This window comes from Garra rufa, chromosome 16 (genome assembly GCF_049309525.1).
Source record: "Garra rufa chromosome 16, GarRuf1.0, whole genome shotgun sequence".
NCBI classification, from domain to species: domain Eukaryota; kingdom Metazoa; phylum Chordata; class Actinopteri; order Cypriniformes; family Cyprinidae; genus Garra; species Garra rufa.
In genome coordinates this window covers 31,838,448-31,855,957 of record NC_133376.1, presented here as the reverse complement: position 1 = coordinate 31,855,957, position 17,510 = coordinate 31,838,448, and the positions used below count along the sequence as shown (strand labels likewise).

The 17,510-nt window shown below is 35.7% G+C and overlaps 2 protein-coding genes across 5 annotated transcripts in view; one reads left to right on the top strand and one right to left on the bottom strand.

The window, feature by feature from the left end:
* atp1b4 (ATPase Na+/K+ transporting subunit beta 4) overlaps nt 1–3,790 on the top strand; it is an 8,203-nt gene extending 4,413 nt beyond the window's left edge. For both annotated transcript variants that reach the window (XM_073820706.1, XM_073820707.1), the window contains exons 4-8: nt 686–799; nt 1,137–1,336; nt 1,531–1,587; nt 2,381–2,479; nt 2,564–3,790. In XM_073820706.1, coding sequence (XP_073676807.1) covers nt 686–799; nt 1,137–1,336; nt 1,531–1,587; nt 2,381–2,479; nt 2,564–2,725 — 632 coding nt within the window. In that variant the 3' untranslated portion in view covers nt 2,726–3,790. The remainder of the gene's footprint in view (nt 1–685; nt 800–1,136; nt 1,337–1,530; nt 1,588–2,380; nt 2,480–2,563) is intronic.
* Nucleotides 3,791–5,948: 2,158 nt separating this feature from the next.
* Nucleotides 5,949–16,054, bottom strand: lamp2 (lysosomal-associated membrane protein 2). Of its 3 annotated transcripts, none has more exons than XM_073820435.1 (6): nt 15,900–16,054; nt 13,538–14,079; nt 13,320–13,451; nt 12,686–12,740; nt 11,293–11,463; nt 5,949–7,249 (listed from the first exon to the last, which is right to left on the bottom strand). In XM_073820435.1, the coding sequence occupies exons 1-6, from the start codon at nt 15,943–15,945 to the stop codon at nt 7,107–7,109; spliced, it is 1,089 nt and encodes a 362-aa protein (XP_073676536.1). In that variant the 5' UTR covers nt 15,946–16,054; the 3' UTR covers nt 5,949–7,106. The 3 variants fall into 3 exon arrangements, with proteins under 3 accessions (XP_073676536.1, XP_073676535.1, XP_073676537.1); XM_073820434.1 differs by having other exon boundaries at nt 7,107–7,679; XM_073820436.1 differs by lacking the exon at nt 5,949–7,249 and adding an exon at nt 7,795–9,488.
* Nucleotides 16,055–17,510: the final 1,456 nt, after the last annotated feature.

Genomic DNA, 17,510 nt, shown 5'->3' with positions numbered 1-17,510 from the left:
ATATATATATATATACATATATATATATATATATATATATATATATATATATATATATATATATATATAAAAATATAAATGTATTTATTTATTATTATTATTATTATTTTTATTCCACAAATCCTGCAAACCTAAAGATGAATGAGTGGTTTGAAGAATGGATGGATGGACAATTTAAAGTTACAATTGTAAAAAAAAATTTATATTATATTATATTAAATAATATAGTTTTTAAATGTAAAATATATTGTTTTTATATATAATATGTGAACCTGGACTACACAACCAGTCATAAGTAGCACTATTAAGTAAAGGTCATGTTCCATAAAGATATTCTGTAAATGTACTACCATAAATATATCAGCACTTAATTTATGATTAGTAATATGCATTGCTCAGAACTTCATTTGGACAACTTTAATGGCATTTTCTCAGTATTTAGATTTTCTTGCACCCTCAGATTCCAGATTTTCAAATAGTTGTATCTCGACCAAATATTGTCCTATGCAAACCATACATCAATGGAAAGCTTATTTATCCAGCTTATGACTGTTTTTGTGATCCAGGGTCACATATATAAGTATTACAAAATAATATATAAGTAAACAAGCACAATTTAAGTACATGAGCTTAATACACTATTCCTGTATTTTCATTTCTGTTCAAAATCTGTTTCTCCCTGCAGGTATGACAATGTTTCCGCATGTAGATGTAGCTCATGGCTTTGACATTGCATTCAACGCCTCTGACCGAAGCTCGTGGAGGAAGTATGCGAAAGCACTGGAAGCCCATCTGAGACGTAAGTCCTAGATGAGAGAACAACTAAGGTTATTGAGTTTGGCTTTACACTCTTTAATAGGGAAGATACGTTTTCTGTTCAGCGGACACAGATTCAAATCGCTCCAGCATGCTGTTTAACAAGTCCTGCGGTCTATAGAAATACTGACAAGGAGGGAAACCCTTTTGTGCGCTCAGTGTAACTGCTCAGTGCTGCCAGGGCCCCACTTTTTGTGTTGGCCTGTAAGTTGTAGAGGCCAGGCTGGGCAACAGCCATTGTTTGGTTATTTTATGGTCTCTCTCTCTCTTTTCTCTCTTCCATCTCTTTTATTACGGTTTCCCGCCATGGCTTGGTGCAGACTATGAAGATACAGTGCAGGATAGGCGGAACATTCCGTGCGGAGGAAATACGTATTTCATGCAAGACGACTTAGAGGAGAGTGCCGAGCGCAAGGCATGTCAGTTTAAGAGGTCCTGGCTGGGTGAATGCTCCGGACTGCAGGACAAAGATTTCGGCTACTCAAAAGGGAAACCCTGCATCCTCGTTAAAATGAATCGGGTGAGATTACAAGAGTTTGGAACATACTATACAAACATGATTTTGTTCGTAGAACAAAGACCCTCCAAAACTAAATAACGCTCTGAAGCTCTACTGCCATCTAGTGGTTAATATAAGCTATGACTAAATGAACAAATCCTGCATTGCCAGTGCTATTACATTTATATATGCTTGACTGTTTTCTGTTGTGACAGATTCTCGGGTATCTGCCTGGTCAAGGCACTCCAGTAAATGTTACATGTGGAGTAAAGGTAACAATTAGTAACTAACATAATCTATTTATACTGTAAAGTTATAACTATGCAATATGTGACCCTGGACCACAAAATCAGTCGTAAGTAGCACGGGTACATTTGTAGCAATAGCCAAAAATACATTACATGGGTTGAAATGCTAAATTATGTCAAAAACCATTAAGATATCAAGTAAAGATCATTTTTTATAAATATGTTTTGTACATTTTCTACTATAAATATATCAAAACGTATTTTTTTGATTAGTAATATGCATTGCTAATAACTTCATTTGGACAACTTTAAAGGCAATTTTCTCAATATTTAGATTTTTTTTTTGCACCCTCAGATTCCAGACCATACATCAATGGAAAGCTTATTTGTGACCCTAGATCACAAAATCAGTTAAGAGGGTCATTTTTTTTTTAAATTTTGATTGATACATCAATCAAAAAGCTCATCCAAAAGCTGAATAAATAAGCTTTCCATTGATGTATGGTTTGTTAGAGGACAGTATTTAGCAAATCTGAAATCTGAGGGTGCAAAAAAAATCTAAATACTGAGAAAATCACCTTTAAAGTTGTCCAAATGAAGTTCTTAGCAATTAAAAATGAGGTTTTGATATATTAATAATCCTAATGATAATCCTAATGATTTTTGGCATAAAAGAAAAATCGATAATTTTGACCCATACAATGAATTTTTGGTATTTTGCTCTAAATATACCCATGCTACTTTTGACTGGTTTTGTGGTCCAGGGTCACATGTAACAGTATATTATGTAACCCAATGCTTGCCAATGTTCTTCCAGAAAGGGTCAACCGAAGGCCTCGGCGAAGTCAAGTTCTATCCAAACAATACCAATGTCTTCAACTTGCGGTACTATCCTTATTATGGGAAACTGAGACATGTAAGTGATCCTGCTTCACATTTGTCTCAGCATTTGTCAGAATTACTATAATTTCATAGCATTTTTCACCATTTCTACCAACAGGTAAACTACTCTTCCCCGCTGGTGGCCGTGCGCTTTCCTACGGTCCAGTATGACACCCAACTACACGTTCAATGCAAACTAAACGGCAAGGGCATCATCAACGATTCCCCAACCGACCGTTTCCTGGGTAGTGTGTCTTTCACTTTACAAGTTGGTGCGTAGGGTGGCAGTAGACCTAGAGAAATTGAAATTAAAATTCTCAGAGTATGTTATAATAAATGAAATAGCACACTGGGTGTTGTCTTTACCCATTAGCCCTCTGATTATGCCTCCGGCAGCCACTGTGCTATTCGCGTCAGAGCTACACTACTTTTTCAAACAAATTTCCCAGTAAGCAAAGACTGAGATTCATAGATCACATGCTAGAGACTGACACCTACCAGGATTTCATTATAGGATAAATGAAGATATGAGAAGATGTCCAAATACATGTAGGTTGCAATTATAGCTATTGAGGCATAATCACTCAAACGTACGGTCTACAATGAGACGTAGGCAAAACAATTCTCTAGATCTGTGTAGACTGTAGAATTAACATTTATTAAACCTTTTTGATCAGTTCTTTTGCTAAGTCAGATGTGTATATAACACAAATTAAAACAGAAAAGTATTTTTTTTTATGATTTTTCTTTTAAGTCTCCTTTAAATTCCCCCTCTGGATGAAGAAAAAGGCCTGAAACGACTTAACATTATTCTTTTGCTTGCTCATTTATTTGAATAACAATCAGACGTTGTTTAGAATTAATAATTGATTGTACATTTTTGGACTAAATTTTTCTTTTTCCTTTTCTTTGGATGTGCAACTAAATTGATTCCAGAGGCATATGTGTTTTACTGAAATGCGGGATAGAAATCCCATTTCATCGTTTTCACAGAGCTTCGTAACGAGATACAAGTTGATCTTTCTTTTGTCAAGCATGCAACCAGTACTTCTTATAAACTAAACAAGGATGTCACATAATTCATCTCTGAGTGAAAATATCTGCTCAGTTGCCTGTAAGGAGGATTTCAACAGTATTATTTATTAATTGTATTTGAATATATTGACATGGTACAAACAGTTACAAAGTGTAATAGTGAGATGGAAATTGGTAACTGCACATCTTTGTTATTCAGTAAATGCGACGAAATATCCACTGGCTGACAAAGATTTGCCAGCTCATGTTTTTAAACGCACTCATGTTCTAGCATAAACAATAAAGATGGATGAGAATTAACGGAATCAAACCTTTCTGCTCAGTCTTCCATTCTCTTTAGAAGAAAGTTGGGATATGCATGGTATTGTCTATAATGATACAATGCTTGAGATGGTCACTCAGAATTGCAAACTTTAAAGGTGACATATCAAGAAAATATGACTTTTTACATGTTTAAGTGCTATATACAACCCAGTAAATATTTTTACTGGCCCTTAATCTGCACGTTTCCACCCATGACGCCGCAATTTTGTTTTCGCAAGCGACAACGGTGCACCAGCTCCAACACCATGGTGAAAGTTTGAGCAAAGTTTGCTAACTGTTCAAGCACAGAACACTATTTAGAGTCTCAGCCTCAGGGAAGACAAGAGAGCAGAGGATTTATTGAATTATTTACTGTATATTACGCTGCAGCCACACAGATCTAATATAAACGTGATTGAAAAGTTGTTTGCCTTGTTTAAGCGCAATAAGATATGAAAGAGAACTTAGTTTATTACTTGCATGCCATGTGACAGTCACTTTCTGTGCCAGTTGCTTCGGATATGTGCGCTCAGAAAACACTATATCAGATGTTTTAACTAATATGGTTTAAAACGCACGATTCCAGTGCAACAGACATGATAATTAAAACCAAACAGAGTGTCTGAGGTAGGAGTTGTAAAGGCACATACCTATTCTGGAAAAGGGGGCGGGGAGCAGCAGCTCATTTGCATTAAAAGAGACATGCACAAAATGAACATGTTTCTTCTTCCAATAAAATGGGCATTTTCAAAATTATATAATGAATGATTTATATAGCTGAAACTTTAGAGACACCTACTGGGGACAGCTGAGACTTATATTACATTTTGTAAAAGGGCATAATAGGTCCTCTTCAAACTCAAATTTCCATTCACTTATGTGCATTCGGTAACAGTAATAGGCAGATCTTGCTGTAATATGCAGGCTGAAGCGAGATGCTTCTAGTATTCCAGTAACACAGGCATAATTTATATTTATATAACTTTTATAGCAACACTGCTGATCCAAGTCCATCAGTGGAAGCCAGAGGTTACGACTGTGAAAGTCATGTGAACCATGTAAAACTAGTTGCTTAACACCTCAGGACTAACGTATAAAATCAATAAATTCTTTAAGTCTGTGTAAAGGCAATTCAGAGAATTGTCTCTCAACACATTATACATTTCAGAAATGTATTGCTGAAAACACATTACAAAAATTAAAGTTTTTTGGCAGGGTTTCCCTGGTAAAATTTGCATTCCATATCACATTATTGGGGTCACTTCAATCTGCAGATAAGAAAAACAACCCGCAGCAACAGTGTTAAAGTAGCCGAATTCTGTGGCGAACCTGTGGACTTGGCAACACTGAGTTAGACCGTTGAACCGCTTTTCACCATTTTTGTGTTCAGGATTTTTTTGGGCGGGCCTGAAATCATGTCTCGACGGCGCACTAATAACTAGAGGGCACAATCGCAAATTACTACTACAAACTACAGTTTAATAGATAGCTATGCCTTTGTCACGTAAATGCCTATTACCTGATAATTTACAAAACAGCTCGGTCTGGTCATTTAAATTTCTTTGTATTTTACAGTTAAAAGAGGCAGCAGCTTTCTTGCTACTGGGCGTAGTTTCACTGACAGCAGACACGCCCCCAACATTTAAAAGAAGCAGAGTATATGGCTTATATACTCAAGATTTTGATAACTTTATTTACTTGCCTTTTTTCATTCTTATTAGGCTGGGTGGTTAGTAACACTTTGTTTTTGTGGCTTGACAAAACCAGTCTTAAGTAGCATGAGTATATTTGTAGCAATAGCCTAAAATACGTGGTATTGGTCAAAATGATAGACTTTTCTTTTACGCCTAAAATCATTCAGATATTAAGATCACGTTCCATTAAGATATTTTGTAAATTTCCTACCTTAAATATAAAAAAAAAAAAAGTAATTTCTGATTAGTAATATGCATTGCTAAAGAAATACATTTGGATTTTCTTAGTATTTCGATTTTTTCGTACCCTCAGATTCCAGATTTTCAAATAGTTGTATTTCAGCCAAGTATTGTCCCATCCGAACAAACCATACATCAATGAAAAGCCTATTTATTCAGACCCTTATGACTGGTTTTGTTACCCCGGGTTACATGTAAAAGCAAGAGAACAAAAAGACAGGAAGACTGCTGTACAAAAACAAAAGCCATTTTATTGAAATTTTCTCCACTTTGAAACTTTGAACCAACATTCTTAACCTGACAGATAAAGGTCTTATAGAGAAGGAACAAAGAAATATAACTAAAAGGCACACTATAGTACAACAAAGATATACTGGTGTTTGAGTTTGTTTTAACAGCTTAAATCCTTTTGGGGGGGAATTAACTACGAAAAAAAGGTATACAAATGAACTGGTTTGGACGGTTATTAGTATTTTCACTATGCAGAGCAGAAAATAGACTGAAAATACACAGGAACTTGTAGCTTTGGTCTCAGAAAAGGTGTATTTTGTACATTGTATGGATGTGTCCAGAGAAATGACAAACTAAATCCACAAACCCACGTACTAACAGGCCTATTGTAACACTTCCAACATTCCCTGAGAGGGACCTAATGAAATTAACAAAAGCATGATCAACAACAAAAAGAAAAATCTTAATTTTTAAAATGCTGGTAAATGTCACAAAAAAAAAATAGTGTCCCTTTATAATACAATGTGCTAAGTGCAAGACTTATCATCATTAGCTCTGCGGATTAAGAAAACGTGCCAGGATACGTTTCACCCCTAATCTCGGCAACAACTGATCCACGAGAGTACAATTACAGAACTAATTGAGCATTTACATTCAATGGTTAATAAACTCAGAAGAATCCTCATTCTAAAATTGCATCACTCATTCATAATAATAGTTCACATGAATAGAAGTCACAGCAACCAGAACTGAGCATCCTTAGAGCAAGAAAAACCAAAACTCCCATAAAAGGGGGAATAATAATTTTTTTTTCCCCATGCATTTAACATACAGCGCAATGCCAGTGGATTTTAGACAGCCTGTGCTTACACTAAACAAGTGAATCATGCCGGTCGACATTGCCTCAAGTGTGATTAAGCAGAAATATACCACATCATTCAGAAAACGCTTAAATCGTACACAGGAAATGATTAAAGCTCAGAGATATAATTATGTTAGAAACAGGGGTGTTATCAGCAGTTAGCGCTGCCAGGTGAGAAGGGTCGAGCAGTTTGCAGGGCAAAAGAGAAAGCCAAGAGGACCGGAAGAGAGAGGGGAGCAAATATAAATGTAAAGGACAAGCCGGGTTTAGAGGCAAGATGGCAGCAGCTTGGGTTGTTATACGGACTGGTAACCAGTGCGACTCTTCCGCCGGCCAATCAGGTAAGAGATAAGCACTAGGATGATTAGGAAGCTGAGAGCCACACCCACAGCAATGGGCACGAGAAAACTCAAATCAGAATCCAGAAAGCATTCCTCCGCTGGGAGAAAAGGGAGAGAGAAAGGGAGGGTGAGTGATTACGGAAAAAAAACAGCACTGTTAGGCACTCAAAAGATTTTGTTAATCACAACAAAACTCAATTCAGTCAGGTCGATGGAGAATTGCCATTATATTATGTTCCATAGAAGCCTACTGGCAATAAAAGATTTTAAACGTGAGACTCAATTTTAAATTTTCATGTGCACTTAAAAAAAAAATGAAATGTCTTGATCTCTGAAATACTAATTGATTAGCTAGAACTATATTCTCAGATTGATATTACGAATCAAATTGCTCATAGCCAGCGGTCTGACTTCTCTTTCTTCCAATCAGATAGGCCAGTAAGACAATAATAACGAGGACAGCCAGGGCAACTCCCACCGCTATAGGGACAATGAAGTTATCAGGGTCATCTGCGACGCAATCCTCAGCTGAAAATAAAGAGAACGAATGAGGAAAAACAAACAGCCAGACCGTATCTGAAACAGAATTTATGACATTTGCATGGTAGTTTTTGAATAAGACTGAAAAGATGGCCCACACCAGTTTTAATGTTATACACAATTGTCTTTCTCCGTTTATTGCAGCTAAAAGCCCATTAAAACAAAGCCATTCCATTGCAAAACAACCAAATCTTATGAGACACATCAAATGATTAGGGCAGTCAGATAAGAAATCCCTTTTCACAAGTCTGCAAGAAAAAACTGTCACACAAGTATGCTTATAGGGGAAACGAAGAAAAGAAATATGAATCCAATTTTATTTTACAAGTTACTGACGATTGGATGGCAAGCATAGGTAACTGCATTAAGCAAGGCACAAAATTACCAGTGACCAGTTTCGATGGTTTAATTTGTCCTGGCTATAGTGAAAACAAACATTTACAAAAAATTCTGTGTGGGTGCTGCATAGACTAAATCAGAATAGTGCATAAAGTGAAAAATTCAATGGAAATGAAACCAAAAACAAATGTGAAATTTAGAGAGCCATAATGTGATAAGAGAAAGAAAAATACTATATATATTCTGAAAAGGCTCAGCAACTGAAAACACATGTCAAATGTAACAAAAGAAAGTACACAAAAAAAAAAGAAAAAAAGAGAAAAAAAAAAAAAAAAAAAAAAGAAAGATCCACAGCCACTACAAACAGGTGCAAATACTCATCTCGCAGCAAATAAAATTCACATTTAGCATCTGCAAAGGCTAGAATAGATGTAAATAATGCAAAATTGTGAAGAGTAGCAGACAAAATGGCAGATTTATAATTAACTGTCCCTTTTTAAATCCCAATAAAGGGTAACAAAGCATTACCAATACTACTTTGTAACAGCATTTAAATAGCATTTCAACATTTACTGCAAAGGTCTGCATTTTTAAAATGCTTGTGTAGTTTAAACATTCAAGCATTTGCTTTTCTGTTCTAGAATTTCAATTATATGAACGAGCCGTCCACCATGTTTATATGTTTTCTCCCTCACAGGACGACTAACATGATGCAAAAGCACCTGATTTCAATAAATGTGAGCTGGTCGGTCACTATAATGCAGAGTAACAACCTGTTTATGGAATTACGTTTAATATTTAACCCAAATGCTGCAAGACATGTGAAATCTAAAGTGGCTTCAGGGTAAATCTGTAAATACAGTAATGATAGATTTGATGGGTACAAATTAAATGAGCTAAATTAATAGCAAAAAAGAGGAATGTCTAAGAGAAGCAAGTGCAGGGTCTGATATGAAGCAATCATTTTAAATTGGCCACGATGTAATCAATAATTTGCATTTTAAGCAATACAATAAGATAAGCCAAAACACAAAGAGACCATGCACTTACTTCACACAAACACAAAATTGAAGAGGGGAGATGTGGTTCACACACAAACTTAGTTCTAAATGGGAAGCTCTGGTCCTGGAGTGCCACTGTATCTTTCGATTTTCAATATGTTGCAGTTTAAGGGCCAGTGGATTAATTTACCACATTAGGACAAAATGTTTTTTGCCAATTGAGATTGCACAAAAACCCACAATATTTACAATGGTCCAGGAACAGGCTTGTGTGTCCCTTTAAAACACCCAGGATTTGATTCTGTGATTCTGTTGCATTACAGTGTTTGATATCCAACATAGGTCCTTCGTCGACCAATCACGTATGCAATCACAACAATGAAAATCAAACCAGCCAGAGCGGCACCAACAATGATTGGGATTAAGAGGCTGGTGTCATCCATTGAACATTCATGGGCTGCAGACAAAGAGAACATGAATGAACGTAAGATGAAGCTGCTATCTTCTCATTAACACCACTGCAGATATTCTCAAAACACTTCACACACACACATCATAATCAGACACTTCATGTGGTAAAACTGGGTCATTTCTATGAGACTTTACAGATTTATTAAAATTTTAAAAAGTCAAGTTTACATACACCTTGCAAAATGTTTATTTTTAAAATTTTACCAAAATAATAAAAATGACCCCGTTCAAAAGTTTACATACACTTGATTCTTAATTGTGTTGTTACCTGAATGATCCACAGCTGTGTGTGTTTTTTTTAGTGATAGTTGTTCTTGAGCCCCTTGTTTGTCCTGAACAGGTTTACTGCCTCGTGTTCGTCAGAAAAATCCTTCTGGTCTCACAAATTCTTTGGTTTTCTAGGTTTTTTGTATATTGTAACCCTTTCCAACAATAACTGTATGATTTTGAGATCCATCTTTTCACAATGAGGACAACTGAGGGACTCATATGCAAAAATTACAAAAGGTTCAAACACACCCTGATGCTTCAGAAGTAAACAATGCATTAAGAGTGGGGGGGTGAAAACTATTTGAATTTTAAGTTTAGGGTAAATTTAACTTATTTTGTCTTCTGGGAAACATGTAACTATCTTCAGTAGCCTCTGAAGGGCAGTACTAAATGAAAAATATGATACTTAGGCAAAATAAGAAAAATACATTCTTCAGTCTTCATTCCGTTCAAAAGTTTTCACCCCCAGCTCTTGAAAGTGAAATGCATGGTTAATGCATGTTTTATTTTGTTTTTTTCCCTTCTGGAGCATTTGAACCTTCTGTAATATTTGTATTCGAGTTCCTCAGTTGTCCTCAGTGTGAAAAGAAGGATCTCAAAACCATACAGTCATTGCTGGAAAGAGTTCAAATACACAAAATACTGTAAAACCAAATAATTTATGGGACCTGAAGGATTTTTCTGAAGAACAGCGGGCAGTTTAACTGTTCAGGACAAACAAGGGACTCATGAACAACCATCACGAAACAAAAAAAAAAAAAAAAAAAAACAGCTGTGGATCATTCAGGTAACAACACAGTATTAAGAATGAAGTGTATGTAAACTTTTGAACGGGGTCATTTTTAAAAATTCAACTAATATTTTCTCTTGTGGACCATATGTAAACATCTTTTATGTGAAATCTTATTCAGGCCAGTACAAAATAAACAACATGCATTTTGTATGATCTCTTTTATTTTGCTAAAATAACTAACATTTTGCAGATTCTGAAAGGGGGTGTAAACTTTTGACATCTCTTTTGTCCAGTGGATATTAACATAATGCTTTGTTGAAATTAATTTATTTAAACCATATTTCATTGTTAATTCATGTAGTTATCTAAAGTTAACAAATGTACCTTTATTGTGAAGTGTTGCCAAAAATATAACACATGTTCTTTGTCTATCAGAATCAATTTTAAACTTCATTCATCCTTGAGTGTCTGTCATGTAGTTTTTGCTTTCAGTGATCTTGGTCTAGCAAGTCACTTTGATATGATTACAGGAAACCACGTGCTTATCAGATTTAGTTCTGCATGCGAGCGGAGCCTACGCTACAAAATTAACACTAATATGTGCAGGAAAGTAAAGTGGCTTTTCACACCCCTCAGAAAAGCAATGCTAGTGCGTGCAAAAAAGTAGGTGCTAAATTACAGCACTAAAGGACAAAGTCCAGTTATGAGTTACGCATATGCTGTATAATTACCTGTGATGAGATAATCATCTCAGTTTTATTCTGTGGCATCACAAACAAATACATACCCGTGTTAAACTTGTTGTTCTGGACTCCGAAGGGCTGCACTTGTAGCTCGAATGTGTTGAGGGTAAGCTTGTCAGTGATGTTGTAACTCTGTTCTTTTTTGCACATGTAGGAGCTTCCAACAGATGCCTCCCACAGAGAAAGATTATTATTGGAGATATTGAAGACATTTCCTGTTGAGGGAAGACCAATCAAAGGACAGATTATGATTACGTGACAAGAGATACACAATATATCTGGTTATGCCTACATTCACTTGTAGCATTTAAAACGAGTAAAAATTGATTTACTTGTCCGATATTTTAGTTTGTAAATTAACAAAATAGTCCAGATTTTTAATATTGGCTTATCATCTTAAAATGAAAACAAACACTTTATATAGGGCTGGGTTTTAACACAAGTTTCACGATACAATTTCTATTCACTACAGTTTCAATATTGATTTTAGATATACAGTATATCAGGTACAGTACAAGGAAAATTTTCTATAGGAAAAAAAAAAAAAAAAAAAAAAAAAAAAATCGCTCAAATGCTGTCATAAATTATACACAAGTGTCATCAGTACTACATCACTATAATACTAAAGGTTTAAATTAACTGATTTAAATACACTTCAATTACACTCAATTGTTTATGAAAAATTAAATATGTAAAACTAACTTTACAATTACATAATTATATTTCTAGTTCAGTTTTTTTTTAATATAAAAACTTAAATGGTGGCTGTCATAAAACTTGACAAATTTATTTAAACGTACACTAAATGTTAAATAACAGTAAAAATAAAATTGTATATGTTATATGGTACATATATTAAGCAAAATGCTCCTCTTTAGAGTTTTTTAGCTGACTAGCGAGACTGAATATGTTTTTTCTGAGGTAAATGTGACGTAACATGGTTAACAAGCTGTTATATATTGAGGTCTTTGCATGGTTGAAGCACTGATTGAGCAATTACATGAGAACGGATAGTTTTCAGTAAGTTGTACTCTTTTAACATACCTTCAGATGTTCATTCATGTCTATTCGTTTTGTGTTACATAACTAGTATTAAAGCGGAAGAGATAATCAGTTTAATGTGCGCTGCACCCTGTGCTTCTCTTGAACTGAGTCACTACAGTGATCTGTCACTCCACATTTAACAGTGCCAAAACGGCATTTATTGTTTGAATACTCTAATAATATGGACAGAATTTGAAATCTGAGACTTTGTTTCATAACAAAGATAAAGCACAAAGCGTATTGCAATTAACTGGATGGGAGGTGCTACAATGTTGCTGATTATCTGAAAATAGGCTAAACTAATTGATGTGATTTAAGAATCGATGCGGTTTCATAAAAATTAAAAATGATTAAAATAGAGAAATCATTAATCGTTTTTCCAATTTTCCTTACCATTTCCAACATTAACAGAGAACGTCAAAGCATGTAGACGGAACTTCTGTGAAACCTGTTAAAAAAAAAAAAAAAGAAAAAAGTCAGATGCAACCCGATATCATGAAATTATGAATATGTACAAAAACTTTCCTGAAAAATTTCTTTAGGAAAAAAAAAGTACAAGCACAACTGTCCAACGTGAACCCCAGAGACCTTAATCAGGTTAGACACCATACTGAATTCAGTACTTTTGAAATCAAAGCTGTGATGCATAAACTTGTTTAAAGGTCCTTGATCATGTAATTTCCACAACTCAACTTGTTTTGTGGAGTTTTTGTCAGCAGAACAATCAGTATGTTGTTAAACTACAATATAATCTACTGAACGTGTTGTACTTCTAGCTCTCAGTCTTGTTTTCATTCCTGTCAAAAATTAAATATGGCACTACGCTGACTAAGGTCCATTTCTAAACCAAAGCCTAAATTGGGAATAAACAGATCGTATAAAAGAGATTGTACAATTCGTAAAGAATTCTAAATATTTAAGAATTGCCGATAGACAGCAAAAAAACCCAACCCAGAATATTTACCACCCCTTTGCCTCAGTGGACTTTAGTCCAAAGTATATCTGACTCTCTTCTTTAAAGACTTACATTTGTGAAGACAAAATGAACGGTGATTTCCTCTGACTTCAGCAGAAGGGACGAGTCACTGCCACCACTTCCACACGTTCCACTCACTTCCGTTACATTAGGGTCAAGATTAACAGTCTGAAAGCTGGTGCTCTAAACAACAAGAACATAATTAAAAACTTGCAGTAGAGTACAACTTTCAATTCTTGTGTTTCTCCATACAGACCGTTCACACCTACCTCATTCATTTTGAAACTGAACTGAAGGCCCATCTTTGCCATAAGGCAGACCGTGGCATTGTCTGACTTGACACCGTAGTTCCCAACCGTTGGGTTGGGGATAGGAGGAGTGGTTGGAGGAGCAGTTGGAGCTGTTGTAGCATTAGTAGTTGGCGCTTCTGTGGTGGAATTCGTTATGTTGTGATGTGGGGTAGTCGGAGACTCTGTAGTCGAATTAGTCGTGTTATGTGGGGTAGTCGGAGGCTCTGTAGTCGAATTAGTCGTGTTATGTGGGGTAGTCGGAGGCTCTGTAGTCGAATTAGTCGTGTTATGTGGGGTAGTCGGAGGCTCTGTAGTCGAATTAGTCGTGTTATGTGTGGTAATCGGAGGCTCTGTAGTAGAATTAGTTGCGTTATGTGGGGTGGTTGGAGCTGGTGTGGTAACGTTTGTAGTCACAAGGGCAGAAGTGGTAGTTGAAGGGTTTTCGGAGGTGGTTAGAGTGCTGGAGAGCTCTTCTATTGCAGGTAATGGCGACGTCACCAGATCATTAGAACGCACAATACCTGCACAGGATGGAAGCACATTGTTATTTCCTCATAGTTCACATTGCCGTGGGGGTTTCCCTGCCTTTTTTTAAATCTAAACCAGGGATCACCAAACTCGGTCCTGGAGGGCCGGTGTCCTGCAGAGTTTAGCTCCAACTTGCCTCAACACACCTGCCTGGAAGTTTCAAGTATACATATTAAGACCTTGATTAGCTGGTTCAGGTGTGTTTGATTAGGGTTGGAGCTAAACTCTGTAGGACACTGGCCCTCCAGGACCGAGTGTGGTGACCCCTGATCTAAACACTTAAAAACATAACGGGTACTTGTTTCTGCATTATATCAAAAGTGAAAAACTACCAGGGCACACCACGGCCTTTCAACCACATCTGTGGTTAGGAAACAAGAACAGCAATCCAAGCACATTCCAGTACCTTCCTTCCTGACCGAGTGGCAGCAAACTAACACTCCAAAATATTGCATTTTATCTGCCATTGTCCAAAACCTAGCTGATTTAAGGCTGGAATACAGTACTTGTTTTAAAACTTGATTTTTAATTTGCAATGCAGAGTTGATCTTAGTTGCCAAAAGTCAAAGCCAGTCCATAAATCTAAAGCATTCAGAGTTGATAAGATTTCACAGAAAAATCACATCACGTCTGATTTCTTTAGCTTCATATTATGATTCCATCCAGTTGGAGGTGGTCAAATAAGTTTTATTTTAGGACACATATTGTTTGGAGTCACTTAATAGTAAGGCAGCATGTGATCCTCAGTCATTTAGTGTACCACACAGGGTTTTTCCTCTGTAACCACTTGCAAAGTCATCAAGTGTGTGATAACTAGTGTTTAAATGACATTAAGACAGACTTTATATCATTGCAATGGGTGACTGTCTCCTGTCCTGTCATTTGATGAAATCATTAACCTGGCGCTTCACACACAAAGTCACAAACCCATCACATGATTATAAACGAGGGCAGTTGAGAAGAATACACTGAACAAGCACTTCAGGATCACATGTTTGTGACAAGTGAGAAATCTATGACAAGTGAGAGAAATCTATGGCATTACTTCCTACATTTGTTTTTGTTTTTTTGCTGAAAAAGGTTTAATGTAAAAACTAAATGATTTAAACCTTAATACAGCGGTTTAGTTTGTCTCGACATGAATCAGAATTATATTTTTTAACACAGTTGAATTAACACATCAGCACATGATTTACTGGTTTTATTGCAGCACTGCCTAGTATGAATCACACTCGTTGTGTCTAAAAACTTAGTGAGCTACCAACCTAGAGAGCATTTTCAGACGTCAAACTTAATATTTTGCGCCCATTATTGTTGTCTATATAGGCAGCGAGCTAAGTTGAAACATGGCCGGTGTTTTTTTGTTTGTTTGTTTTTTAAATTAAATTACGTTCTTAAGAGTTTAATTTTACCAAACATATTCAAAATCTTCTAAACATATACATAAACATTTAGCCGCTTGTCGTTTTAAATTTAAATTCGCTAACAATCTAGCTGGCAAACATCAGAAGTTGATTCGTAATACACAAGTCAATCTATTAAAACGAATTTATGCAATTTACCGATCAGCCTAAAATGTATGAATGTGTTTAAAACAATGTAAGGACGCTAAATGTTTATTCCACAGGCTGACGGTCGCTCTGATTATCTAACGCGCTTCTACTGGCGTAGGTAAGAATTCACGCTAATGCTAATGCTAACAGGCTTTTGCGCTCCTGTGGGCCTGCGATATCTCCCAAAAATAAACTCAATATCTCCTTTTGCAATGTGACACCATCTGAAATAACACGTTTAACAACACATTCGTACGTACCAGTCAGTAGAATAAACAGCAGGATCACGCAACCGCGGACAGCCATTGCGACGGGTGGTTGGTTCCTCTGAGCAGACAGACGGCAAGTGACGCCCGGACCGAGTGTGACCCGGTTCAGCAGCGCTGTGAATTCAGCCTCAAACCTGAGCTCATATAAGTCATATGACAGGACGACTCTCTCCTCCTCCTTCTCCTTCTGCACATGAGCCGTACGTCGGGTTTACGAAGACTGCTCATTTGCCAAACCTGTGTGTAATTAAATCAACTGAACTAGCTACAGAAATGTTTTGTTATTGTTTCAGGGCGCATTTTAAAAGCAGACGGTTGGGCGAGTAAATGTAACATGTAAAGTATTTACTTTGCTGGTTTTAAAGTTATAAAAATACATCAGTGATCTAATCACACAAACTATACTGCTCAAAAAAATAAAGGGAACACTTAACCAACACAATGTACACAGTAGTGTTCCCTTTATTTTTTTGAGCAGTATATTATAAAACGACTGTAGATTTTATTATTAATACCAAAAGGTGTAGGTGCTGATTTCATACAGTCTGATTTAAGGGGCACAGAAAAATTGCGTTTATGTGTGAAAGTTTAATATTAGTAAATTCCTAAATGTTATATAGAGATTCTAAGGCTATATTTATCACATTTTTTTCTACTTGATGCCGTGAATATTTAAAGTTTAAATTTCTGATAAGCAGTTTCTGTATTGGTTCATATCTCAGCCCTTGAATTAGTTTTGAAATCTGTGTATGATGGTTATAGTCAAGGTCAAACTATAATTGGATTCAGTACAATTCACCAAAAATCAGACTTTAAAAAATAAACAAAAAATGTTAACAACAGCATACTTCGCATATAGGACCCTAAACCACAAAACCAGTCATAAGGGTCAATTTTTTAAAATTCAGATTTATACAGCATTTGAAAGCTGAATAAATAAGTTTTTTTTTTTTGTGATGTATGGCTTGTTAGGATAGGACAATATGTGGCTGAAAGTTGGAATTTGAGGGTGCACAAAAAATCTAAATATTGAGAAAATCGGCTTTAAAGTTGTCAAAATTAAGTTCTTAACAATGCATATTACTAATCAAAAATTAATTTTAGATATATTTACGGTGGGAAATTTACAAAATATGTTCATGGAACATGCTCTTTACTTAATATTCTGATGATTTTTGGCATTAAAAAAATCTATCGTTTTGACCCATACAATGTATTTTTGGCTATTGCTTACAAATATACCCGTGCTACTCAAGTCTGGTTTTGTGTTCCATGGTCACATATAAAAAAAAATAAAAACAGTGTATACTGTTATACCATATTGCAACATTTTTTTCTGTATCATAACCATTTTCAACCACTCAAAAAGATAAAGTTCGTTGAACACATGCTGACCTTTTGTGACTCAATAGTGGGAACATATTATTATAAAGCACATTATACACATAATTTCTAGCTAAATCAAAACAATTTAGAATCACAAAGCAATTCAAATGGCATAAAGTGCAGTTATACACTGTCAAAAGTTATGTTTTTAAAAAAAGTCTTTACTGCTCACCGAGCCTGCATCTATTTGATCCAAAATACAGCAAAAGCAGTGAT